At 51.6% G+C, this 27,282-nt stretch overlaps 1 protein-coding gene across 1 annotated transcript in view; it reads right to left on the bottom strand.

Moving 5' to 3' along the window:
- Positions 1–27,024, bottom strand: part of CHRNB4 (cholinergic receptor nicotinic beta 4 subunit) — a 259,819-nt gene extending 232,795 nt beyond the window's left edge. Inside the window, exon 1 of the mRNA XM_078684645.1 lies at positions 26,912–27,024. Coding sequence (XP_078540771.1) covers positions 26,912–26,969 — 58 coding nt within the window. The 5' untranslated portion in view covers positions 26,970–27,024. The remainder of the gene's footprint in view (positions 1–26,911) is intronic.
- Between the last annotated feature and the right edge of the window lie 258 nt (positions 27,025–27,282).

Here is a 27,282-nt window from a genome sequence, read left to right as displayed (position 1 = left end):
AAATTGGACCAGTGTCAGTACTGCTGTACTGTAGCGCTTTTCTTGGAGGGAGGTTTTCACTTTACCGAGCATGGTCAGTTAATGCAAGATGGTCTTTTTTGTGGGCGTTGTGGAGGCCCTACAACTTTGTGATGTGGGCAAGATGTGATGAAAAAAAAACATCAATGTCCTCCTCAAGAGCTATTCTTGGACTGTCTGTTGCTTGTTGTCATAGATAATAATTAGAAATGCTGTCTTATTGGGAATAAGGACATGATTATTGTTGGACCCGGCCTCGTGGCGTGGTCCTACCCCTCTCGCATGGCGGGCCCGGGACGACATCGGCCCTCCATCGACCCACTGTCGCCCCCCTGGCATTACCCTCCACGAACTCTCGACGAGAGCAACCACCCTGGCATCCCACGGCTCTCCCCCCTGGAACCCGGTGAACCCTACTCGCCCCACCGCTGCCGGTTCGGCTACTACTCCGGACCACCAAGTCAGGCCCAACGCCATCTTGGGCCCATCACGTCCCGAGCACATGGCCTCAGCTCGACCCCGGCCACGGCCCCAGCGCAGCCCCGACATCGAGGCACCAAGATCCACCCAGGTGGTAGAGTGGCCACTCAACGGATCTAAGAGAAGGGGAGTTTCGATGGCCCTCTAGCCGTCCCCGGACGCCTGGTATCGATCGCCCTCCAGCCTCCCTGGGCGCTGGCTCCACCCCCCTGCTGGGTGTCTGGACACCCTCATCCCGGCCCCTCTGGCCCCCAGGTGCGAGGGTCCGGACATCAAAGGACTCCAGTCCTATATCTGGGCCAGCCCTGGATTAGGACGGCAGTTGTATCCTGGAGTCGAGAGCCCTGCTGACGCTGTCGCGACTGACCCCGAGAAGAACTCACATCCTCGCTGAAACTTCCTTGGAGCCTGCTGGCGCTGCCGCGGTCCACCTTCGCTGAAACCACCTTTGGAGTCCTGCTGGCGCTGCCGCGGCCCATACTCGCTGAAACCATCTTTGGAGCCTGCTGGCGCTGCCGCGGCCTATCCTCGCTGAAACTATCTTTGGAGCCTGCTGGCGCTGCCGCGGTCCATCTTAGCTGAAACCACCTTTGGAGTCCTGCTGGCGCTGCCGCGGCCCATACTCGCTGAAACCATCTTTGAAGCCTGCTGGCGCTGCCGCGGCCTATCCTCGCTGAAACTATCTTTGGAGCCTGCTGGCGCTGCCGCGGTCCATCTTAGCTGAAACCACCTTTGGAGCCTGCTGGCGCTGCCGCGGTCCACCTTCGCTGAAACCACCTTTGGAGCCCTGCTGGCGCTGCCGCGGCTCGACCTTGCGGAACCCCCCAGCTCGAGGATTGAGAGCTGTGCGCAGGGTATCCCTGTGCCCTTCCGGTACTGAGACTGTCCCGCTACCCCCTGGTCCCTGTTACCGAGACTTTACGGATCCCTCGATCCGCTTGTACATATTGCCGAAGATAATCAACCTTTTATTACTGATAAAGCCTAAGAAACTATCCTCTTGTGTGGTGTCCATTTGTAGTGGTGTGATTACTCTGCTGTACGATTATAGGAGAGGAACCTCACCCAGGAGGCCTCTCGACAACGCTCGGCCCCTTCCCGAAGGAGGGGTGGACCTAGGGGTGGTCAGTCAGACATCTTCTGCCTCCCCCGGGATCACCTTTCTAACATTGGTGGCAGGCGGTGGGATCCGAGCCAACGCAAATCGTACAGAGAGTGACTCACCCACTACCGACGGAAATACACCGAGACCATGATGACCAAAGAAACCAGACCGACCGCAGAGTTCCAGAAAGAAAAGTTGGAAGATTACAATCATAAGGAATTGAAGCAATTCTGCAAAGACCTGGGCATCGCTACCACTGGACTAAGCACCAAAAAAGACTTCAAGTCGGCCCTACAAACATGGGTGGAAGCAGGAGCGACGCCACCCCAGAGCGAAGATAACCCGGGCCCAAACAGACCCCCGGAGACCGACGCAACCCCAGCGGGAGAAAGACCCGCAAACATAGACACGGGCCTCTCCCACGAAGACGCCCGAGAGCGAGAGAGGAACCGGCTCCACGAATTGGAGCTCGCCCGACTCCGGCTGGACGGAGAACTGCAGCTAGCTGAAAGAAAAATAGCCCTTGAGCAACTACGGCTGGAAGGAGACCTTGAGGAGAAATGGAGGCAGAGAGACCTAGAAGAAAAGAAACTCATGTTCGAGCACGAACGTGGCCTTAAAGAACTTGAAATCAAGTCCAAAACGAGTGAGGCCAGCGCCTCCGGGAACAGGAGCTCGCCTCCCCCTGTAGACACGAAAGTTCACATCCCCAAGGATGTCGTCAAAGAGTACTATAAAAACGACGACATCCAACAGTGGTTCAAAGCTTACGAAGTAGCCATGACCGCCCATCGGGTACCCCTCAAGGACTGGGGCGCCGGCTTGTGGGGGAAATTCGTCAACGAAGGAAGAGACGCTCTGCTAGAGCTTCCTGAGGCCGAGATGACCTCGTACGAACACATGAAAGCTGCCATCTTCACTCGCTACGGACTCACCCCCGAAATGTACCGGCAGCGATTCCGAGACTGTAAAAAACTCCCCGGTACCACATGGGTGGAGTACGTAAACTTTTATAGCAGAGCCCTAGAGGGGTGGATCAAAGGCAGCCAGGTCACCACCTACGAGCAGTTGTTCAACCTCATTGTGTGGGAACACCTCTCCAACAACTGTTTCATCGAACTCCGGCAGCATCCCCTCGACAGCAAACTGACCGAGCCCCGTAAGCTCGCCGTCGAGGCCGATCGATGGGTGAGCACCCGAGTCCCCCGGAGCCCGATGGGAGACTACGGCCGAGGATCCCCGCGGAGCCACCGGCCGTGAGGCGGCGGAGGAGGCCAGAACCGAGGCCGAGACGCCCCCACGGGGCCACCCCCGACCTCCACTTCGCCATCCCTGGCCAGAAGAGTGGCCCCCCCAGCACGACCGGGGCCCTGCCCTAACGTTACCTGCCACAGATGCCAGCGGCCTGGTCACTATGCTAGTGACCCCCTCTGCCCGATAAACACCCGCCCCCGGCCACACCGGTCCACCCAACCGCCAGCTCGCGGCGGCCGCCCTGGGCGAAGAGAGAGGCGAAGAAGAAAACGACGACCCCGACCCGGCCGAGTGGGAGCCCGCCGCTATGTCGTTGGTGTGCCTAGGTGAAAGAGACATGATCCCCCGGGCCCCGATCCCAGGCAACACGCAAAAGTACCGCCAATGGGTCACCATTAATGGACACCGGGTCGAAGCCCTCCGTGACACTGGAGCCAGCGTGACGGCTGTCCGCTGCCATTTGGTAGCCCCCAACCAGATGTTGCCCAATGTCCTGTGCCCAGTACGGTCGGCGGACAACTCCGAGAGCCTGTGCCAGATGGCCCGTATTCCCTTCGAATGGGGAGGGGTGTCAGGCATGCTGAAAGTGACTGTCCGGGACGATGCCCCCGTGGACTGCCTCCTCGGGAACGACCTGGAAAGTTCCCCCTGGGCCCACGTAGAGTGGAAGGAGCATCTGGGGATGCTGGGCCTTCCCGAGTGGGTCTGTGCGACCACCCGATCCATGGCCGCCGGACCACCGCCCCGAACGAAGACACCCCGACTGAGGAACCGGAGTGGCCCGCACCTCCGCCACCCGCCGTCCCCGAGGACGCCGACCCAGAGCCCGGCCCCCGGGGGCCCAGCCATGCAGACATCACCGAGCTCGGCCACCTCCCCGAACTCGCCCAATGACGCCAAGAAGGTGGCCCCACGCGAGAACAATTCCGGCAAGAACAAAAAACCTGTCCCTCCCTCGAGGGAATCCGACAACAAGCCGCCATTCAAGCCGCCGGAGACCCATCAGGTTCCCACTGGGTCTATTGGGACCACGATCTCCTCTACAGCGAGCAGAAAATTGCCGAACTGGGGGCCAGCCGAGTGTTGGTGGTCCCCCTACGATTCAGAGACTTCCTCTTAAACCTGGCACACGACGTGCCCCTCGCCGGGCACCTGGGGCAGGACAAAACCTACAGCCGCCTGGTGACCCATTTTTACTGGCCAAAAATGCGCAACGATGTGCACAATCACTGCCGGACCTGTCCGACCTGTCAAGCCAGCGGGAAGAGCGGGGGAAAAGTCAAGGCCCCGCTCCAACCCTTTCCCGTGGTGACCACCCCCTTCGAACGAGTGGGGATCGACATAGTGGGGCCCCTGGACCCCCGCACCTCTCAGGGACATCGCTTCATCCTCGTCCTGGTGGACCATGCCACCCGCTACCCAGAAGCCATCCACCTCCGGACCATAACGGCCCCCGTGGTGGGCCGGGCGCTGATGGGGATCTTCTCCAGAGTCGGATTCCCCCGAGAGGTCGTGAGTGATCGGGGCACTAACTTTATATCCAAATATATGCGGTCCCTGTGGCAACAGTGCGGGGTCACATATAAGTTCACCACCCCATATCACCCCCAAGGGAATGGACTTGTGAAGCGGTTTAACCGAACACTCAAGGGGATGATCAAGGGCCTAGAAGAGCCCCTACGCCGCAAATGGGACGTCCTGCTGCCCTGCCTCCTGTTCGCTTATCGGGAGGTGCCCCAGAAGTCCCTGGGGTTCAGCCCCTTTGAACTATTGTACGGACACCCTGTCCGAGGTCCCCTCAGCCTGGTCAAAGAAGGCTGGGAGGCTACAGTCCGAGATGCTCCACCTGATGTCTACCGATACCTCCTGACCCTCCGCACCCAGACTCGGAAGTTCCGGGAACTGGCCGAGGCCAACCTTGAAGCCAGCCAGGAGGAAATGAAACGCTGGTATGACCAGAACGCCTCGTCCATCGAGTTCGAGCCGGGCCAGCAGGTCTGGGTCATGTCCCCGATCGAACCTTGTGCCCTCCAGGACAAGTGGACGGTGCCCTTCAAAGTGGTGGAGCGCAAGAGCCCCGACACCTATTTGGTGGACATGGAGTCCCCCAGGAACCCCCTCCGGGTTCTGCACGCCAACCGGCTCAAACCCCACTTTGCCCGCACAGAACTGAGCCTGCTGTTGGCTACGGATGACGGAGCCGAAGACGCCTCCGAGACCCTGCCCGACCTCCTGAAGTGCTCTGAAAAAGAGGGCTCCGTCGAGGGAATACTCCTCTCCTCCGCCCTGACCCCCGAACAGCACCAGGACTGCCAAAAGCTGCTGGGGCAATTTGCGGACCTGTTTTCACTCACTCCCGGGGTCACCCAGTGGTGTGTCCACGATGCCGACACCGGGGACAGCCCCCCCCCGTGCGACACCGGGCTTTCCGAGTTCCCGACCGAGTTCGGGCCTGCATCCAGTCCGAAGTTGCCAAGATGCTAGCCCTGGGGGTGGTCGAGCCCTCAGACAGTCCCTGGGCCAGTCCAGTCGTCCTGGTCCCTAAAGCCGCCGCCCCCGGCGCCCCCCGGAACTCCGGTTTTGTGTCGACTACCGGGGGCTGAATGCCGTCACCAGGACCGACGCCCATCCCATCCCCCGGGCCGATGAACTGATCGATCGCCTGGGGGCCGCCAGGTACCTCAGCACCTTCGACCTCACGGCCGGGTATTGGCAGATCGGCCTCACCCCTGGTGCCCAAGAGCGATCTGCCTTCTCGACCCCAGATGGCCACTTCCATTTCAAGGTGATGCCTTTCGGTATGAAAAACGCCCCGGCCACCTTCCAGAGACTGGTGAATAGGGTGCTAGCGGGGCTAGAAGAATTCAGTGCCGCCTATCTGGACGATATCGCGGTGTACAGCCTCCACTGGGATGAGCACCTAACGCACCTCTGGGAGGTCCTGACGGCCCTCCGACGGGCCGGACCGACAATAAAAGCCAGCAAGTGCCAGATAGGCCAAGGGTCTGTGACCTATCTGGGGCACCAAGTAGGGAGCGGCCAGGTGGCTCCCCTCCAACCAAAGATTGACGCCATCGTGGCCTGGGAGCCCCCGGCCACCCAGACAGCCGTCCGAGCTTTCCTGGGACTCACAGGATATTACCGGCGCTTTATAAAAGACTATGGGAGCATTGTGGGGCCCCTCACTGAACTAACATCCAAAAAGCAACCCCAGAAGGTGCACTGGACCCCCGAGTGCCAAACAGCCTTTGAGACTCTGAAGACTGCCATGTGCACCGCCCCTGTGCTCCAAGCCCCCGACTACAGCCGAGAGTTTGTGGTCCAAACCGACGCTTCGGAGCACGGCATCGGGGCGGTCCTATCACAAGTTAACACTGAGGGAGTTGACCTTCCTGTGGCCTTCATCAGTCGGCGCCTGCTGGCTAGGGAACAACGATGGAGCACCATCGAGAGAGAAGCCTTTGCCGTCGTGTGGACCCTAAAGAAACTCCGGCCCTACCTCTTCGGCACCCACTTCCGGGTGCAGACCGACCACCGGCCCCTGCGGTGGCTGATGCAGATGCGGGGCGAGAACCCAAAGCTGTTACGCTGGTCCATCTCCCTCCAAGGGATGGACTTCACTGTGGAGCATCGCCCTGGCAACGACCACGCCAATGCTGATGGCCTGTCCCGCTTCTTCCGCCTCGGCGAGGAGAACCCCCAAGAAGATGGGTGACTCTCCCTGCCTTCAGCTGGAGGGGACGTGTGTTGGACCCGGCCTCGTGGCGTGGTCCTACCCCTCTCGCATGGCGGGCCCGGGACGACATCGGCCCTCCATCGACCCACTGTCGCCCCCCTGGCATTACCCTCCACGAACTCTCGACGAGAGCAACCACCCTGGCATCCCACGGCTCTCCCCCCTAGAACCCGGCGAACCCTACTCGCCCCACCGCTGCCGGTCCGGCTACTACTCCGGACCACCAAGTCAGGCCCGACTCCATCTTGGGCCCATCATGTCCCGAGCACATGGCCTCAGCCCGACCCCGGCCGCGGCCCCAGCGCAGCCCCGACATCGAGGCACCAAGATCCACCCAGGTGGTAGAGTGGCCACTCAACGGATCTAAGAGGAGGGGAGTTTCGATGGCCCTCCAGCTGTCCCCGGACGCCTGGTATCGATCGCCCTCCGGCCTCCCTGGGCGCTGGCTCCACCTCCCTGCTGGGTGTCTGGACACCCTCATCCCGGCCCCTCTGGCCCCCAGGCGCGAGGGTCCGGACATCAAAGGACTCCAATCCTATATCTGGGCCAGCCCTGGATTAGGACGGCAGTTGTATCCTGGAGTCGAGAGCCCTGCTGACGCTGTCGCAGCTGACCCCGAGAAGAACTCACATTCTCGCTGAAACTATCCTTCGAGCCTGCTGGCGCTGCCGCGGTCCACCTTCGCTGAAGCCACCTTTGGAGTCCTGCTGGCGCCGCCGCGGCCCATACTCGCTGAAACCATCTTTGGAGCCTGCTGGCGCTGCCGCGGCCTATCCTCGCTGAAACTATCTTTGGAGCCTGCTGGCGCTGCCGCGGTCCATCTTAGCTGAAACCACCTTTGGAGTCCTGCTGGCGCTGCCGCGGCCCATACTCGCTGAAACCATCTTTGGAGTCTGCTGGCGCTGCCGCGGCCTATCCTCGCTGAAACTATCTTTGGAGCCTGCTGGCGCTGCCGCGGTCCATCTTAGCTGGAACCACCTTTGGAGCCTGCTGGTGCTGCCGCGGTCCACCTTCGCTGAAACCACCTTTGGAGCCCTGCTGGCGCTGCCGCGGCTCGACCTTGCGGAACCCCCCAGCTCGAGGATTGAGAGCTGTGAGCAGGGTATCCCAGTGCCCTTCCGGTACTGAGACTGTCCCGCTACCCCCTGGTCCCTGTTACCGAGACTTTACGGATCCCTCGATCCGCTTGTACATATTGCCAAAGATAAACAACCTTTTATTACTGATAAAGCCTAAGAAACTATCCTCTTGTGTGGTGTCCATTTGTAGTGGTGTGATTACTCTGCTGTACGATTATAGGAGAGGAACCTCACCCAGGAGGCCTCTCGACAACGCCCGGCCCCTTCCCGAAGGAGGGGTGGACCTAGGGGTGGTCTTCTGCCTCCCCCGGGATCACCTTTCTAACAATTATATATGGTTGAATGATGGTGAGGCAGTTCTACAGTCAGTTGATGCTCTGCCCACATGAGGTTCACAGGCAGAGCTAGAGGTCTTCCGAGTAATGAGGGCTATTGATGCTCATGTCTGCCAAAAGTACTCCGAAGGGCTTCATGTAGAGGTTGGAGATTAGTGCTGAGAATATGGACCATGAGCAACACCTCAGGGGATTTAAGTGGTTTCCGAACTGAAGGAACAGCCAAGCTATGTTCTCCCGGTGAAACAAACTCTTAAACGAATCCCTCCTGGAGTGGACTGTCTCTCGCCTTAAGAAATAGGATATTATCACACTCTCCTAAAGGAACCCATATCGTACTCTGAGATCCAAGCCTTCCACAGATAAATCACAAATGTCTCATTTTCTGGGATAATCTTTTAGGTTTACGTTATAAGCCAACTTCAGTACTATGGTTAAGCACTTCATAACCATCAGCTCATTGTGGTGCTTCTAAACGGAATCAAGTGAAGAGAGCAATTATACTAGAGGGTCTCCACATTCTCTTAGTTAAAGAATGTAATCCCGGGGCCTATGATACAGTAGTTCATGCCATTTAACTAAAACAGCTGAGAATTATAAGGACTATATTGCAGTCAATCTAGTTACTCTTTTTTGAACTGAAATTGCTTGTGCTTATAATGTGCAAACTAACTGTGGACTTCGGTCTCTTGGATTGGGACTTAGCAGTCAGCCAGCCACCTTCTAGGGAACCCAAAATGACCAAGCGTAACATACATGCTAACTTAGACTACCACATGCACGCAGATGACACCCAGCTATACTTAAAGATTTCCTCCCCAGATGATTTCACCGACTCAATGACACTCTAGTGAAAACTTGGCTGTCATCAAACCACCTCAAGTTGAACCCTATGAAAGCAATAGATCTACCCAACACATTCTTCCCTCCCCATGCAGAATTGAATCAGCTGGAGGTTACTCAGTGCTTACACGGAACGTCAATGGGCTGGTGAACAAAGTCAAGCGGGGGCTTGTAACCAGGCACTTCAGAAGACTCAAGCCCGACATCATCCTTCTGCAAGAAATACACTTGATAGGCACACATTGCACCTTTCTGAAAGAACACCCCCCTTTCACAGTAATAAAACCTGGACAGACCCAAATGGCACATTCGTTGTGATGAAGGGGGACATATGGTGGAGGGAACTTACTTTGATCAACGTCTATGCACCTCCGCAACTAAAAAAACGGACACTAGATAAAGTAGTCGAGATACTTCTGGGTTCTGGACCTTCAACACACATAATGGGTGGCGACTTTAATGACGATATAGATCGGAGCATTGATCGCACACATGCAAATCCCAGGGGCACGCAAACCTACCCTCTTGGCTGAGTTTCTGCGTACACTAAGTCTCTGAACTCTGGCGCCGACATCACCCGACTGACCGCACTTACTCATTCTTTTCGGGCGCCAATAAAGTCTTTTCTAGACTGGACTACCTCTTTGCACTGGCAGGGGAGGAGGAGACAGTGGAAAAGGCAGAATACCTGGCGATGGGCATATCTGACCACTGACCCCACTGGCTGACTGTGGGAGGGGAACATGCAGGCACTGACAGGAGTGGAGGCTGAGTGCTTGGGACCTAAAGGACAGGGTGATTACCTGTGAGATCTGGACAGAGTCAGAGCTGTATTTCCGCAAAAAAGAGGACTCAGTGCCCTAGGCAGTTACTTTATGAGAGGCCTACAAGACCAGTGGCGGCTCCTCTATAGGGGCGTTTGGGCGCCGCCACTCTGCTTTCTCGCAGTGCGAGAAGGCAGAAACATATATGGTAATAACTACTATTTGTTTCTGCCTTCTCGCACGGCGAGAAAGCAGAAGTTCCTGGTTGGGGGTGGGCGGTCCTGCTCGAAGGCAGGGGGGAGTGGCTTGCCCACTGTTGTTCATACTGACTGTTTGGGCAGCCTGAGGCCGCCGAAACAGTCAGTATGAACAACAGTGGACAAGCCACTCCCCCCTGCCCTTGAGCAACACAGCCCACTCTCCCTGTTCTCTATACATGAAGAAAATGACCCAGGTGGGACGCGGCCTCACCAATCACAACGCTGCGGTGGAGGGGAGGGAGGCTGCCTGCAGCCTTCCTGATGACGAGCACTGCAGGAATTCAAAACTCAGGACGGCGGGAGTCGGAAGTCGGGAGTCTCGAGACAACCAAAAGCGGGACAGTAAGTTTTACTTTTATTTTATATATTTTTTTCCCCTTAAACCCCGCCCGCCTCCCCCATCCCCTCCGCGGCGGGACGACCACATTGAACACCCACCCCACCCGCCCGTAATGCCGTCCGCGACTGATTAGGAGGGATATTCATGTATGTAGGTGGGTGTAGACCAGGGGTGTGACTGAAGGAAACAAATGCCGTATAACAGGCAAAACATCTGCAGAGTGACACACTTAGAACTTGGATCCGCTCTGTCGAAGTTACCAGTGCACCATTATCTGTTCGTAGAGCAGATGTCTAGTACTTGCATAGATATGAGAGGGGGCTATGAAGGACCACCCGAAGGAAATGGCAAAAGGGGCATCACACCCCAGCTGCAGGGAAACCTGGGAATCGCCGTCCTTCATTGAAATCTATTTCTAGGTTTTAGGTTGCAAAGAGTCAGCTGCGTTGATTGCTGCTGCGGCTGTGTAGAGCCGGCTGCTGGCCCTCCACATCCCCGGGGCTATCTGAACCAGTCCCGTAGTGTCCGGCAACCTATGCGACTGATCACCACGTTAGACACCCGCTGCAGTTTCCTTCACCTGCGGCGATGAGCGAGGCCAGCCTAATCTGCTGCCCACAGCTCTGGAGTCCCCCGATGACCCAGCTATTTGGCCAGAAGACTTGCGGACTGAAGTACTACCGAGGGGTGGGGCCTGGTTCCCAGGTGCTGTTGTGGCCGATGCGGCCTTTCCTTTTCCCTGGCTGGCCCTTGATAAGACCTATGCGCTCAGTGCCCCAGGGTGCAGCCTCCCGAAGGAACTGTATCTGTTGAGCATAATCATAGCCCTGCTGACATGATGGGCTACTACACGTCTTAAATGCCGGTCTCCCCCTCACGCCCCCTCTGATTCGTCGAGGGGCCTGTGAGATCCGATGATACAGGGCGGCGCGCATGGCGAGCCAGAAGGAGTTACTGAAGTAAGTGCTTTATTTTTACACAAATACTTGGCATATTGTTATGCTAGCTTAACATGGAGCATTTCTGTAAGTCGTGAACGCTGGCATGGTGGCAACAGAAGACTATGGAGTTTGGGATCAGGAGGGTGGTGGGGGGGAGGAGTAAGGAGGGCTTTCACCTTTTGGAGCTAATGACCAAAATTGGCAAATTATTGTTTATTGTTTCCGATGTAGTTTCAATGGAGGTAGTGGAATCGTAACGGTGTGAATGAAGAATGTGCTTTAGACAAGTCCGGGATTTCTCACTGTTGACTGTACACATGTTGACATGGATGCTAACCTGTAGATATGTTTGTGTCCTTTAAGTCTTTAACTGCCAGTGTACACCTCAAAGTACTACATAAATGTAAATGTAAATGTACATGTATTTATATAGCGCAAATCACCGACACGGTATCTAAGCGCTTGCTTAGGGAACCCGTCCTGGTATTCCCCTGTGAGATACCCCGGCAGGGTATCCACAAGGTGAAAGCCAGGCATCCCGCCGCGAGGGGCCGTAGTGGAGATTAAGCAAGCTATTGCCCAGAGTCGCAGAGTGTGACCCCGTGAGTCGAGTAGGCACCGGAGCGAGAATTATCGAGTCCGTGGAATTTTTGAGCCCGAGACCCGCCGAGGTGGGGAATCAAACCCTGGGCCACGGCCGATCTCAGCTTCCGGGTCTGCTGCCTCTAACCACTGAGCCACGCTTCTCCACATACGCTTTCTTTTTGTTTTGTTTAAAATAACATCCACCTCGTTTTTCCAAAAGCATGGGTCGACACTGGCTGCTTATTTCCCTCTTTAGTTACAGTCTGCCTCTGTCAGGGCGAGGAGACTCTTCCTGTAACTGCAAGATGTGCATCCTTTCCCAATAGGTAAATTGTGATACATCCATTGTCAACTGCATAGCGTGGCCCCACGAACCCTCTATGGGCCACTTGAGCTCACTTGCTATGTCAAAGTTGCAAACAAATTGTACGCCCTACCACTTTTAAAACTCACCAGCCGCCACTGTACAAGACAGTGCTACATGATAGGGCATAACATATAATAGCCCACAAAAGGAGGGAAGAGAGATTGAGGCCTAGGTACATGGGCTCCTGGAAATGGAGAGACACATAGATTCCAGTGTTGACTCCCATTTGCTTCGCCAGATCTTGGCAAAGCAAGGGAATATCGGGGATTGGTAGAACAAGAAGTGAAAGCCCAGCTCCTGGCCACACAACACCGTCTATATGAGACGGGAGACAGAGTTGGGAACCTGTTGGCTTGTTTGAGTGAGAAGGCGAGGGGAATGAGGTGGGTAGGCTCAAATGTGAAAACGAAAGGATACATACAACATCCTTCACCCGCTAATATATAGAACTCTACAAAGCCAGTTCACTAGCAGATGACTCCCAAATTAATAGTTACCTATGTGTAATTGACACTCCCACCCTCACCGAGAAGAATGAATGTCTCTTGAAACGGACCTCACCCTGACAGAAGTTATGGATGCAATTGGTAGGCAGAAATCGGGAAAAACCCTGGGTCAGAGTGGAATTTTTCAAGCACAATGCTAGCTTACTGGGCCCGCACCTCATGAATATATGTACCTAGCTGCACAAGATGAAGGGACACTCCAGCCAGCCCTCCGTAAAGCCACAGTGGTAGTGATTCACAAGCTAGGGAAGCCCACCACTGATTGTGGGTCTTATCGACCTATACTTAACATAGAAACAAAAATACTAGCCTCTATCCTGGCCACATGCCTGCTGCCGGTGATCACATCCCTTATTCACTGTGACCCATCTGGCTTCATGCCAAAATGAGCTACGCGTTTCAATCTCAGTCGTCTGGTCAATCGGCTACATACGGTGAAAAACAGGTCCAACTCGCATGTATTCCTCTCACTAGACGTCGAAAAGGCCTTCAATGCCGTCCACGGGCCATTCATGCGACAAGCCCTGTTAAAGTTTGGATTTGGTCCCGTTTTTATGGCTTGGGTAGAGGTATTATACAACAATCCTAGAGCCAGAGTATGATTCATTGGTGTAATGTCGGCAGACTTTCCAGTGTGTAGAGGTCCCTGATATGGTTGTCCCATATACCCTTTTCTGTTTGCTCTTGTACTGGAACCACTGGCGTGCTTGGTTAGGGCACATCCAGAAATGAGCGGTATTAGGAATGACACAGGGCTCCTCAGGGACGAGCGGATCTCACTCTACGCTGATGACATTCTTCTGTGTATCACCAACCCTGATAAGACACTTCCATTGATCCTACAAATATTCTAAGAATACGGTAGGCATGCGGGTGTATAACATAAACTGGGACAAGTCAAGCCTCTACTCAGTGGGGGGACGACACCCGAATACTCAAGAACTTCCAGGAGGCCTCCGGGTGGTCCAGGACGGGTTCTATTACTTAGGTCTCTATATCACCACTAATGAAGTGGCGAGCCTTAACCATAACATTAAGCGGGTTCTAGCGGAATTCTGTAAAAACGTGGGAAGGTGGAGGCGACTTCCATTGATGCTACTGAACAGAGCCGCTATGTATCAGGGCTCGAAATTCCACTCGACCGCTCGCATAGTCGAGCTAAATTTAACAGGGTCGAGCTGTTTTTAGGTCCTACTCGCCCTTTCTGGCGAGTAGGAAAACAAACCAACTTTTGTCCTCTGTCTGTGAAAATGGAACAAATGTGACAAGATAACAAGATTTAAAGGCATTTTTATTGCTCACAAAGTTAATGAGCAATAAAGATGCCTTTAAATCTTGTTATCTTGTCACATTTGCTCCGCTTTCAGAGATGGAGGTCAAGTAGGTTGCAGTTAGGTCGAGGATATTTTTTAAGGTACTAGTCCTGCAGGACTAGTACCATTTTTTGGATTTTTCGAGCCCTGCTGTATAAAATGGTCACATTCCCGAAACGACTCTACGTATTGCAAAACACATACTGCAGGCTGCCTGAGGCGATTTTTACGTTAATTAATTAGGAACTATGCACACTTCTGTGGAACGGGGGCCACCCGAGAGTGGCGCTACAGACACTACAGTGCAATCAGTATAATGGGGGAATTGCCCTGCCGGACATACGGTCCTAATAAAGGGCTGCACACCTAGTTGGAATTAATGAATGGGGACACATACTGGGGGTTCATCCCACTTATGCCCTGGAAAGGCTTCAATTTCAGAACCACACATATCTTCCCTACATCTACGGGGGCAGGGGAGTCCATCGGCTACTGCTCGCCACTCAGAGGACGGTAGTGGCATGGCAGAATAACAAATGCAATGGGAGAAGAGACTTATGAGGGAGAGTCCGCTCTGGGAGGGCACGAGACTGCCAGAGATTGGTTGGCTCCAAGGCTTCAGACACTGGCACACAGTTGGGATTTCCAATCTGGGTGACATTTTAGATGAAGGCGCCCTATTCTCTTTTGCGACACTCCAATCTAAATACCAACTAAATGACACCCAAAGATATAAATATTTTCAGCTGAAGCAAGCTTGGAGGGCAGGGAAGATGAATGCATCCCCGAGTTTGCTTCCTTAGAGGGTAGGCTACTGCAGGAAGAAATATCTAGTAAAGCTGCCTCATGGACGTACAAACTTTTTATTAATAACATTCCTGATAAGCTGAAATCCCTTGGGTCTAAATGGGAAAACACCACCGGACCATTAGAAGATATTGACTGGGAAGCAGCCTTGATGCATTCGAGGGAGGTGGCTATTAAGCTATGACTATACTTGATACATTTCAAGATCCTGCACAGGGTATATGTTGACAGGGCACGCATACACACTAAGGGGAGAGCGGAGACACCTAACTGCCTACGTTTTAAGAAAGAATGTGGCACATATATTCATACACTTTTGGAATGTCAATATATTAAAACTTGCTGGTCCCAGATACTGAGGGAGCTGAATGAAATACTAGGGGCACAGCTCACCATGGATGCCAAATATATCCTAATAGGTGTTCCCACTGAAGTGGATCTCCCCAGCTGGAAACTCCTAGTATGTAACTTAGGGATAGTGGTTGCGAAAATGGAAGTAGCCCGATACTGCGGAGCCCCAAATCTCCCCACACTTATTGAGAGGAGGACGCGCACAAACCTATATATGGTCGTGGAAAGCATGACATATAGAGCTAGAGAGTGCCCGAAAAAGTTAATTAATATCCCCCTGGTTGAGCTATTACGGACTCGAAATAGAGGAGGAAGTACAAACATACTGCCTACACTGGCCTAGGGAGCGGGAGGTGCCAAGGGGTACTCCTCGCTCTCTCCCACCCAGAGGCCACACCACATGGAAGTGTTTAACATCGAATACTGTTTTGTGATGGCTAAATCAGTCGTAACCTACACCTGTACCATCGCTGCCCTGACTTACTGTCTTTTGATCTCACAATGTCATACATTTCGTGTGCAATGTGTGTATCCCAATGTATTTGCTGAATCTGTGTTAATAAAAATAGTTTGGGGAAAAAAAGAATTGGATCAGCTACCTAAACACCCTCAATTGCAAACTGATTATCTTAGAATCAACATAATCACTTGCATTAACTATATATAATAACCTCAACATTCTAGCACACATCAAGGATTCCTTACATAGTGCAAGACACCAAATCAATCTCCTCAAGAACTTAAAACCGTTCATTCGGCCACCCCCACCCACCCCTGACTGTACAATCACTATTCATAGCAAGACAGGATAATGGGAGTGCAACATTAACGGGATTACCAAAATCTCAAATGGCACAACTCAGGGCGAACCTCAATGGTGATAACCTGAATGAGATGGCTCAACTACATTACGCCTTCTCTTGAATCTCTTCACTGGCTCTCATTTAACGCCAGGATCCAGCTGAAAATAGTGTGCCTGGCGTGTAAAGCACTGCACCATGCCGAACCTAGGTGCCGTGATGGAAAACTCAAGATTTCAGAAGGCTGCTGCCTAACAACGGACCACCAGCTCCCTCCGGCTGGAACTGCCAAGCTTAAAAAAAGAAAATGGTATGCCCGCACAGTCACTGGATCTGCCCAGAGGATATGGAACTCTCTCTGAACCCATTGATCTCCACCTTCTAGAAGGAAGTCAAAAGGATTTTATGATGCATGAAGAATATTGAACAAAAAAGACCATGGTACAGTGTGAAACCCAAGGAAATCATGATATGGTCTGACACCAGAAGGCCCTTCTCGATGAGATGCAACTACATCGAGTCATACCTACCACCCAGCCAGGAGAACAGGAAATCAAAGCAAATGGTTTGTTGCATGATATTTATTTATTTATTTATTTATATTCTTATAGCGCGCCTGAATCAGCCCCGAAGGGGTATCTCCGCGCGTGGCTACTGTATGAGATGGATATTGTTTGTGGATAGTTTCATTTACGGTTTCTTAACAGAATATGATCTCTCTTTGTAGTGCTCTGAAAGTTTTATATAGCACGAATAATAACTAAAAGTTATCTAAATACGTAAATACTTTAATAGGGTGAGAATCCCACAAGCAGGGACCTTGACAGAAAAGCACTGCATCACATATGGAGGAGGTTTGACCATAGAGATTGTCAGGAAATCAAGATCACTGCTTTGCAGGTCTTTTTTGGAGCACAACAATGGATTTTATCTTTTAGGTACTTGAGGGCCTAGTGTTCAGGTACCTGTATTTACAGGAAAGCAGAAAAAACGTTTAAAGAATATCTAAGAGCGAGGGAATCTGGTCTGCACTTGATACAGACAGGCAGGAAAAATATCCTTTGGGATCAAACCAGAAGTGACAGAGAAGCATCCTAGGACATGAACTGGTCAAAGGCAGCCAGAATAGGGTGGGGACACTCAACATCTCCCTGCTGTACCAGATTTACAGAAATTGGCCATGACAGACAAAAAGAAAACAGAGAAGTCTACTGAGCCTAGGTTAGTAATACCTGGGTGGTGTGACGAGTGAGCCTCTTGGAGTGCCAGGCTTCTGGATGGCTTGGCCTTGGCCCAGGCCATTACATGCCCCTCAGTCAGTCTGGGATGGTAACATTCAACTTCCTGAACAACATGTTGGAATGAGGCCATGGAGCTGATATCAAGCCAGGGCTGGAACTCACAGTATATGAAGGACTGAAGGCCCTTGGCCTGTCCTGTCTACTTCAATGCGGTTTGCTCCTTCCCATACCACCATTTCCCCATAACATATCATCAATGGACCGTGACCCGGTCCATTCCTTTCCCGGTCTGTACCTTGCTGGTGGACTCTTCATTTCAGATTTGGGTTTCAAACACCCACCTTCTTCCAAATACAACCACAGTAACTCCCTTGCTAGGAATGAGACTACACCAGACCCTCACCAACTTCCAAGCAGCCTGTGTTTGCATGATACAAGCAGAAATAATGCACAGCCACTGTAGGAGGAGGGTACTCTGAAACTTTGGAGCAATATTTTGATCTTAAATGACTTCTGTTGGAATCCATATGTCGGTGATTAAGGGTAGTATGCTAGCGCGCTGTATGATCTGTCCCACAGGAACCTTAAGCACCTGACTGGACGTGGTGGAGGGAACGCGCTGCATGCATTCATCACAGTTCATAAACTCTGTAGTGTTGTACACAATTACTCTTGCTACAGTATAAACTACACACTATTGATTCTAAAACTTGCAAAGACCTTTACAAATTGCCTTGTTGAGCTTCTCTACCACAGGAGATTCGAATTATCAATAGGCCATACAGAACATAACTCCCTGGTCTGAACCATAGATTTCACTCACTATGATGATACATCATAGCCCAAATTAGAGACACCACACAACACTCAATTGTACCCACACATGTACAAACATCCACACAAACAGTCCCCAACCCCCACGATATGTCATAATTGACTGTCACTGTTCATCCAACAGCACTTCCCATTCAATAATCCCAGATTAACTATACTTTCTTGAGTCAGCATATTTTATACCAAAATCTGTAACCTTTCCCGAGAAAGCCGGGATACGCATTTCAGCAGGATCCAAGGCCATAACCCAATGAACCTTTTCCACCATTCTAAATCCACTAGACAATTAACACAAACATACTTTAGCATTCATACCACACAAAGATACAACAATACCTTCCACAACCAAGTAAATGAGCACTGGCAAATCAAAGAGTTCGGGCTCTAATCTCAAACACATACAAACACGGATATGCGTAAATCGAATAACCACAAAGAGTGCAAGTATGAGTTTCCGTTTGCAGGCCATATCCACTTCTCCAGCTTGAATGTCTTCACCGTACATTTGAAGTGGGATATTGATATACACAGGATGTGTGTAATTCTGCAGTCTGGGTGCGCACTGCCTACACCAAACAGTAACATGGAGGTAACCCCCTCAACTAATGTCTGTTAGTTATGTGCCGCTAATATTCATTACACCGACTATCCCTCCTCGCGCCATTTTACACCTCCATCAGGCACGTGATGCAGTTGGTTTCCCTTGCATTTTGACGCCAGGTGAGAGGCGGAGTCTGGGAAGAAAAGCAGGTGCTTAGGTGAGGCATTATATGGATGTATCAGTTTTATGCTTAGTAGCATGTTGCCAGGTGAGAAGGAATGACCAACCCATTAATCGAAGGACTGAGAGGAGGCGAGACAGAGGAGGTACTTACTCTCCAACACTCTCACAACCGCTAGCACCCAGAAGTAAAGTATTGGATGTCTACGACATCCCCATCTTTTGATGCCATCACAATCGACTTGAAATATATTTACTAACAATGATCTAAACGTTATATCAAAACGTCCTAGAGTGTCCGTAAAGTGGCAAGTTGGCCATCTGAAACGTAAATAATAATAAATATACAAAGTTCTTTCTATGGCTGGCAGCACGCCGCAAGATGTCTTCTAACGTGATTTAAAGCATACATAGGTGTGGTAACGTTAGGGTGACCAAGCGACCCGGATTTGCCCGGATGGTCCCGGTATTTCACCAGCTGTCCTAACATTAGGGTGACCAAGCGATCCGGATTTGCCCGGACGGTCCCGGTTTTTCACCAGCTGTCCTGTCAGATTTCAGGAAATGTAGCTCTTGTCCCGGTTTTTAGAGAGGGTCGACTGAAAACTGTGGGAGGTGCTTTTTTATGTTTTACAAAGCAAGGATAGTTAGCAGTTGTTTCAAGAAAGCAATTAATTAACAGGCAAGCTTCTGGGTTTAAACATTGTATTTTATGTATGTTCTAACTCAGAGGTGCAACTAAAGCCACATTTTGGGGGGGGGGGCTAGGAAATAATTTCAGGGGGTGGGGGGGCTGAATCTTTAAGCAACATGCAGAGTGGAGCTGCAGGGGCTCTTAGAAGGGGTGAAACAACAGCAAGGCCTCATTAACATGCAAATGGTCGTTTAAAGACCTGTGAAGTGCTCGGGTGCAGCTGTGTGTGTGCCCAAGCTGTCTCATCCCAGCCTGCCACACACAAAGGCCGGGGCAGGGGCTGACGCCCTTTGAGTCCAATGGGTGTTGCAAGCCTGTTCTAACTGCCTGTTCTGTAATTCTCTGCTGAGGAGCACTGTCATTCTGTGCGCTTGCTTGAAGTAAAACTGTAGTCCTTTTTTTTCTATTTCGTGAAATGTCCCGGTTTTTGACTTTACAATTCTGGTCACCATAGGTAAGTGCCATTTCAGCTCTCCCCTTCTTGTGATTTATAGCACTTCTCTATTCGCTCTCAGAGTAAGTTCACGCGCCCCCACACTACAGTGTGCACGAGCTGCATCCGTCACGTTTGAGGCCCTCATAACGAAGGTGTGAAATCGTGCGCCGCGTTCTCTCCACGTGGCCTTTCGCAGGCGTGTAATTGGCCGTGGCAGCTCTGTACTGCCTGCGTCAGCCCTGTCTCTCCCTCCATCACGTCAGGCCGGCGGAGCGACCTTTGTGTGACGAAAAGGGCCGGCCGGCAAGAGTAATTACCGTCACCGGCCGACTCGTCGCGCAGCATCAGGCCGGGTCCACTAGTGCGGTGCAGCGCGCAATGAAATATATATAACATGCAACCGCTGCCCCCCTCGGCGGGCTCTGCATCCTGATCACAGGGTGTGTGCTATGTGGCCCTCTGCAGCTTCAGTATCCACACTCATGACAATCTGTGATTCACACCGCCTCGCTCTAATAATTTACACTAGACACAGCCACCTGCAGTCTCTACACCTTCACACTCTGCACAGCACACAATTCCTGCAGTCCCTGCACCCCATCACAATCTGTACAGCATACAGTCCTGCGCCCCATCACAATCTGTAAAACATATAGCCCTGCGCCCCATCACAATCTGTACAACATGTAATCCCTGAGCCCCATCACAATCTATACAACATGCAATCCCTGCACCCCATAACAGTCTGTACAACATACTGCCCTGCACCCCACCACAATCTATACAGCACACTTCCTCCGTGGCCCGTGCATCCCATCACACTCTGTACAACATACAGCCCCTACACCACATCACAGTCTGTGCAGCACACTGCCCTTGTGGCCCATGCACGCCATCATAATCTGTACAACATACAGCTCATGCACCCATCACAATCTGTGCAACACACACACCCTCGGCCCGTCACAATCTGTACAGCACACAACCCTAGTGGTCCGTGCACGCCATCACAAGCTGTACAACATACAGCCCCTGCACCCATCACGATCTATATAACATACTGCCCTGCACCCTGTCACAATCTGTACAACATACAGCCTGCAACCCGTCACAATCTGTACAACATACAGCCTGCACCCCATCACAATCTGTACAGCACACACCCCCAGCGGCCCGTGACAATCTGTACAGTACACATCCCTCGTGGCCCGTGCAAGCCATCACAAGCTGTACAACATACAGCCTGCACCCCATCACAATCTGTACAGCACACACCCCCAGCGGCCCGTGACAATCTGTACAGTACACATCCCTCGTGGCCCGTGCAAGCCATCACAAGCTGTACAACATACAGCCTGCACCCCATCACAATCTGTACAGCACACACCCCCAGCGGCCCGTGACAATCTGTACAGTACACATCCCTCGTGGCCCGTGCAAGCCATCACAAGCTGTACAACATACAGCCTGCACCCCATCACAATCTGTACAGCACACACCCCCAGCGGCCCGTGACAATCTGTACAGTACACATCCCTCGTGGCCCGTGCAAGCCATCACAAGCTGTACAACATACAGCCTGCACCCCATCACAATCTGTACAGCACACACCCCCAGCGGCCCGTGACAATCTGTACAGTACACATCCCTCGTGGCCCGTGCACGCCATCACAAGCTGTACAACATACAGCCTCTGCACCCATCACAATCTGCAGAACACAGAACCCCTGCAAACACGTTCATTGCATCACGCAGCCCTTACAACCTCTACAATCTGTACATCATGAAGTCCCTGCAACATTTGCACTCCATCACACTCTGCACTGTACACCACAGAGCTCCTAAACGCCTCTCACAATCGCTACAAAACACCAGCTTTTTCTACTCCCAGTCCCTATCACCATCTACACATCACACAACCTCTGTATCTCACATCACAATCTGCACAGCATAGCACTTCCCTTTCCAATCACACTCTGTACAACAAGCAGTCCCATCAGACTGTGTCTCCCACCACAATCAGTACAGCATAGCCCACGCATACCCATCACAGGTTTTACCACACACGGCCACTTCAAATCCATACAACACAGCCCCTCCCCCCAACCTGCACACCACAATCTGTGCAGCCACAGCCCACTAGCATAGTCGGGGTGTCATGGGCCCTAGTGCTCAGACGCAACGGGCCCCCGGCTGCTGTTTGAATTAAAAGATAAGATACACCGATATTCAGGGTTCAATGAGCCCTCAGGCATCTGGGCCTGGGTGCCACTGCACCTGCTACACCAATAGAGGCTACGCCCCTGCTGCAGCCCTTGCCGCACATCTGCGTCCTCTGTGTCACTCATTTTCATCTGTCTATCACGCCGCCCCTGTAGCATCTGCGCCTCCCATCAAAATCAGCACAACACACAACCCCTGCGACCACTGCGTCCGCCACAATATGTTCTGTGGCCGCTACATGCACCACCCCGACACTCCGACCAGGGGCGTGGGAACCGTGGGAAACAGGGGGATATATCCACCCTCATCCAGATTGTTGAGTGAGTCCACGACCACACCCCCTCCCCCCAGATGTTCAAGACGAAACGTATTTCAGACAGTGGCAGATGTGTCTCCGAAGCCATGCTGCACACATAGCTTACTGAAGCGCTGTAACAGGAGGGCCACTCTCTGGGGTCTCCTGACCTCTTTGTTTTGTTAATTATTTAATTGCAGTAACGTGTGTGTGGTGGGGGGAGGGAGCGTTGAGCCTCATCTGGAAGAGTTCTTTTGTCAATTCAGACCAGCCAGCAGAGTAAAGGAAGGCAGGGCAGGCTATTTTATGATACTGTTACTTCCGGCTCAGCTGGCCTTGGAAAAAACTGATTTCCGGAGAGGCTGAACAGCGCAATAAAGGAATTGTCAAACAACAAAGAGGTATTGCTGCCCTCACAGAGTAAGCTCCTGAAGCATGATTCGAGACAGGCAGGTTCTTTCTTTGTGTTTGAACTTCATTGTGTGTGGAAGAATTTCAAACATAAAAGCACACTTTTAAATAGTATGACGACACAATGTATGTATGTGTGCATATTGTACATTTTATTTAAGATGTGATAAGTGAATTTATTGAACTCTATATATTAACAGTCATTGAAAAACTTTAATTGAATAAGTGAACACAATGCACTGACCTTTGGGGTTAAACTGAAGAGAAAGATGTAACACTACAGTCTCTGAACCCTACAATATGCAATCAGACTCAAATCCTGGCTTCCCCGTTTGACCAACGCGTGTGATCCACGGCCCATCGCTTTACTTCATTATGCATTGGCTTCCTTAACCATCCAGTTTGAGAGCAGGTTGATTCAATGCAGTACAGGATCTGCGCTCTACAAAAACCTACATTCTATTATATATGGTAAATATGAAATAATATTGTTTCACATTTGATGACCCTATAGGCTAGCTAACTAGAAAACATGATTAACAGACCTGTTTTGGGCAACTCGTGACACGGGAGTATTTGTGAATGTTGCAATTAAAATATATATATTACTTTCAGTAGATGACACTCAATGTAATGGTATACTTGTATGTATTTAATTGAGACACTGTAAACTGATGAAAACACGTTCTTTTTAGCATTTTAAAGTCTTTATCATAATTTGTCATGACATTTTGGACTGATTTACACTTTTGGATGGCTGGTCTTGAGCTTTGATTCTTGGAGCCAAACCAAAGGCCTGGCTCACACAGAAATACAGTGTCTCCACGCACGTGCGCAGCCCTATCATAAGCTGCCCCTCACAAGGCACCTGCAGCGTCAATCATAACACAGCCCCTCCCCGTACCCGCATCATGATCTGTACAGCACCCAGCTCCCTGCAGCCTGTGTATTCCCATCACACCCTGAACAATACACAGCCAGCCCTCTGCCTTCCCATCACAATCTGTTCATCACACGACACTTACAGCCTCTGTACTCCCATCACAACATGGAAAACACACAGCCTCTGCACTTCCATCAAAAATGAACAATACACCGGCTCTGCACTCCCACCACAAATGAACAACACACAGGCTCAGTACTCCCAGTACAAATGAACAACACACAGCCTCTGTACTCCCATCACAATGGAACAAAACACAGGCTATGTACTCCCATTACAAATGAACAACACTCAGCCTCTGTACTCTCATCACATATGAACAACACACAACGCCCTGCAGCCTCTGCACTCACATCTTGAACGACACACATACTTTGTACTCTCCTCATAACATTAACAACACACAGCCCCTGCAGCCTCTGTACTCCCATCACAATCCGCCCAACACACAGCCCCTACAGCCTCTGTACTCCCATCACAATCCATCCAACACACGGCCCATGCAGCTCCCATCACAATCCGTCCAACAGACAGCATCTGCCGCTCCCATCACAATCCACACACAGCCACTGCAGCTCATCACAATCCATACAACAAACAGCCACTGCAGCTCCCATTACAACCCATACAACACACAACCCCTGCAGCTCATATTACCATCCATACAACACACAACCACTGCAGCTCCCATCACAATCCACACACAGCCACTGCAGCTCCCATTACAATCCATACAACACACAACCCCTGCAGCTCATATTACCATCCATACAACACACAGCCACTGCTGCTCCCACCACAATCCATACAAATACACAGCCCCTGCAGCTCACATCACAATCCATACAACACACAACCCCTGCAGCTCATATTACCATCCATACAACACACAACCACTGCAGCTCCCATCACAATCCACACACAGCCACTGCAGCTCACATCACAATCCATACAACACACAACCCCTGCAGCTCATATTACCATCCATACAACACACAACCACTGCAGCTCCCATCACAATCCACACACAGCCACTGCAGCTCCCATTACAATCCATACACAGCCACTTCAGCTGCCATTACAATCCATACAACACACAACCCCTGCAGCTCATATTACCATCCATACAACACACAGCTTCTGCTGCTCCCACCACAATCCATACAAATACACAGCCCCTGCAGCTCACATCACAATCCATTCAACACACAGCATCTGCATCCTGTTTTCATCACCGCAACATGCATCCTGCATCCACAAGACAAACTGTGTATAATACAGACTTTTACATTCTGCACAATACATAGCCCCTGCGCCCCCATCACAAAATGTATAATACACACTCTCTGCAGCATAATCGACCATCAAACAAACCCCTGTAGACTCAGCATCTTCTGCAAAAATCTGTTGTATCCGCACCACTGTATGTGCCTTCTTGTCACAGTCTGTGCAAAGCACACACCCCTCCATCCTTGTCACAATCACACAACGCCTGTAATATCTGCAAATCCCATCAAAATCTGAACACACAATTCCTATAGCCGTAGCATCCCATCACAGACTGTCAAAGCACAACTAACTCCTTCAGACCCTGAATTACCCATCCAAACTATGCAATCTGCAACCCTTGCATCCTCTGTATCCCATTCCCATCACAATCTGTTCAACACAACCCTTGCATCTTCTGTATCCCATCATAATCTGTTCAACACAACCCTTGCATCCTCTGTATCCCATCACAATATATTCAACACAACCCTCGCATCCTCTGTAGCCCATCACAATCTGTTCAACACAACCCTTGCATCCTCTGTATCACATCAAAATCTGTTCAACACAACTCTTGCCGCTGCTGAATTCACCAGGACAAGCTGTACAACACACGTCTTTTGAAGCCTAGTTCCAACTTGAACACACAGCCCCATCTCTTCCTGCACAACACACAGTCCCTGCAATATCATCACAATCTACTCAACACGCAGCCCTACCATATCTGCAAAATACAAAGCCCCTGTAGCCACACCATAATCTGCACAACACACTGCCCCCGTAGCCCCATCACATTTTGCACAACACACAGCCACTGTAACACCATCGCAATCCACACAACACACAGCCCATGTAACCCCACCATAATCTGCCCACCTCACACCCCCTGCAACACCATCACAATCTGCACAACACACAAACCCTGTGCCCATCAGAATCTGCACAACACACAACCCCTGCAGCCCATCACAATGTGCACAACACACACCCCCCAGTAACTTCTGCACACCTCACAGTATTTAAAGCACCCAGCCTCTGAAGCCTTAGCATTTCACATAACGTCTTGAGTAATCATTTGATATTGTACACTAGACTATAAAAACACGCGGTCCCCCGTAGACCACGAATGGCTGTCCATGGTAGCATTTGTGTGCCAATTTCTCCTGCAACAACTGCCGGCTAAACTCGCGACAACTCTATGTGCGCGCACGGTTCAACTCTGAAGCGTGCTCATTCACGCAGAACTTTCTTTGAATTAGGCGACGAGGATGACAAGACGTGCTACATAAATTAACATAAATAAAAGAATGTGTTCTTGGTAACTATTACTGGGGGTGTGGGGGTGTAAATGATTCTGTTCCATAATTACCAGCGCAGCTTCTAGGAAGAAACGTATGTATGCGTTGATATATCACTGTGGAACCAGGCGATCGAGGACCTCCCGACCTCTTGTAAACGTGTGGCCATGGACAAATCCCTAGGTATCTGCCAGTGTCTGTGAAATGGGGGTACCCCGAAACCGAGCCAATGCTGGCGTGAAATTAATATTGGGGAATCCCCCGAAGCCCCCTTACTATTTACACACCCTCTGAGGTACTGTCAGACACCAACATTGGAGGAGTGCACGCCACGGCAACTCTCACACCGGGGACTCGCTGGTAACTAGTCTTGCAGTGTGTTTTAGAACTCAACAGTCGAGGGGAGATTCATCCTTATGTCCATAACATTTGCGTACACTCCACAAGTTATATAGACACATCTTCCTTCCTAAATAACTCACAAGCATTAAGTCAGCAGGTACATACAGACGTCCTTAAGAGGCAGGCGTGTTAGCTATAACAGTGCACATGCAGCACACAGGTCAACAGGCAATTGACAACTGCATATATTTTCCACTGTGGCGATCATTGAAGACTTTCAACGATAAAGGACCCCCCTCACGAGATGCACAGGTACTCACCTTTGACGGAGAAGGCAGCCAGGACCAAGAGCGGCAGCAGCCGGCACACACCGCCCATGGTGCTCCGAGGGGCTGTGGTGCACTGCCCTCCCTCCCTCAGCAGGAGCCGCTGCAGGCAGGCTCCGTCCCCAGGACAGCCTAGGCGCGCGCGGGGAGGGAGCCCGCACCGCGCGCCACTAAATCAGGCTGAGCGTCAGGCACCAGCGCTCAGCTGACGGAGCCCCGCGCGGGGGACGTCCAAGGGATCACTGACGTCTCCTCCTCACAGATGGCGCAGGGGGGTCCGGGGCGCACGCGCCCACGGGACCGGAACCAAAACAAGCGCGCACGCGATAGCAAATCAGAGCAATGCACGGGTTTCAAGCATAATT

Source organism: Lissotriton helveticus, chromosome 3_2, assembly GCF_964261635.1.
Source record: "Lissotriton helveticus chromosome 3_2, aLisHel1.1, whole genome shotgun sequence".
Classification (NCBI taxonomy): domain Eukaryota; kingdom Metazoa; phylum Chordata; class Amphibia; order Caudata; family Salamandridae; genus Lissotriton; species Lissotriton helveticus.
Note: the sequence above shows the minus strand (reverse complement) of the source record. Positions and strands in the feature narration are given on the sequence as shown.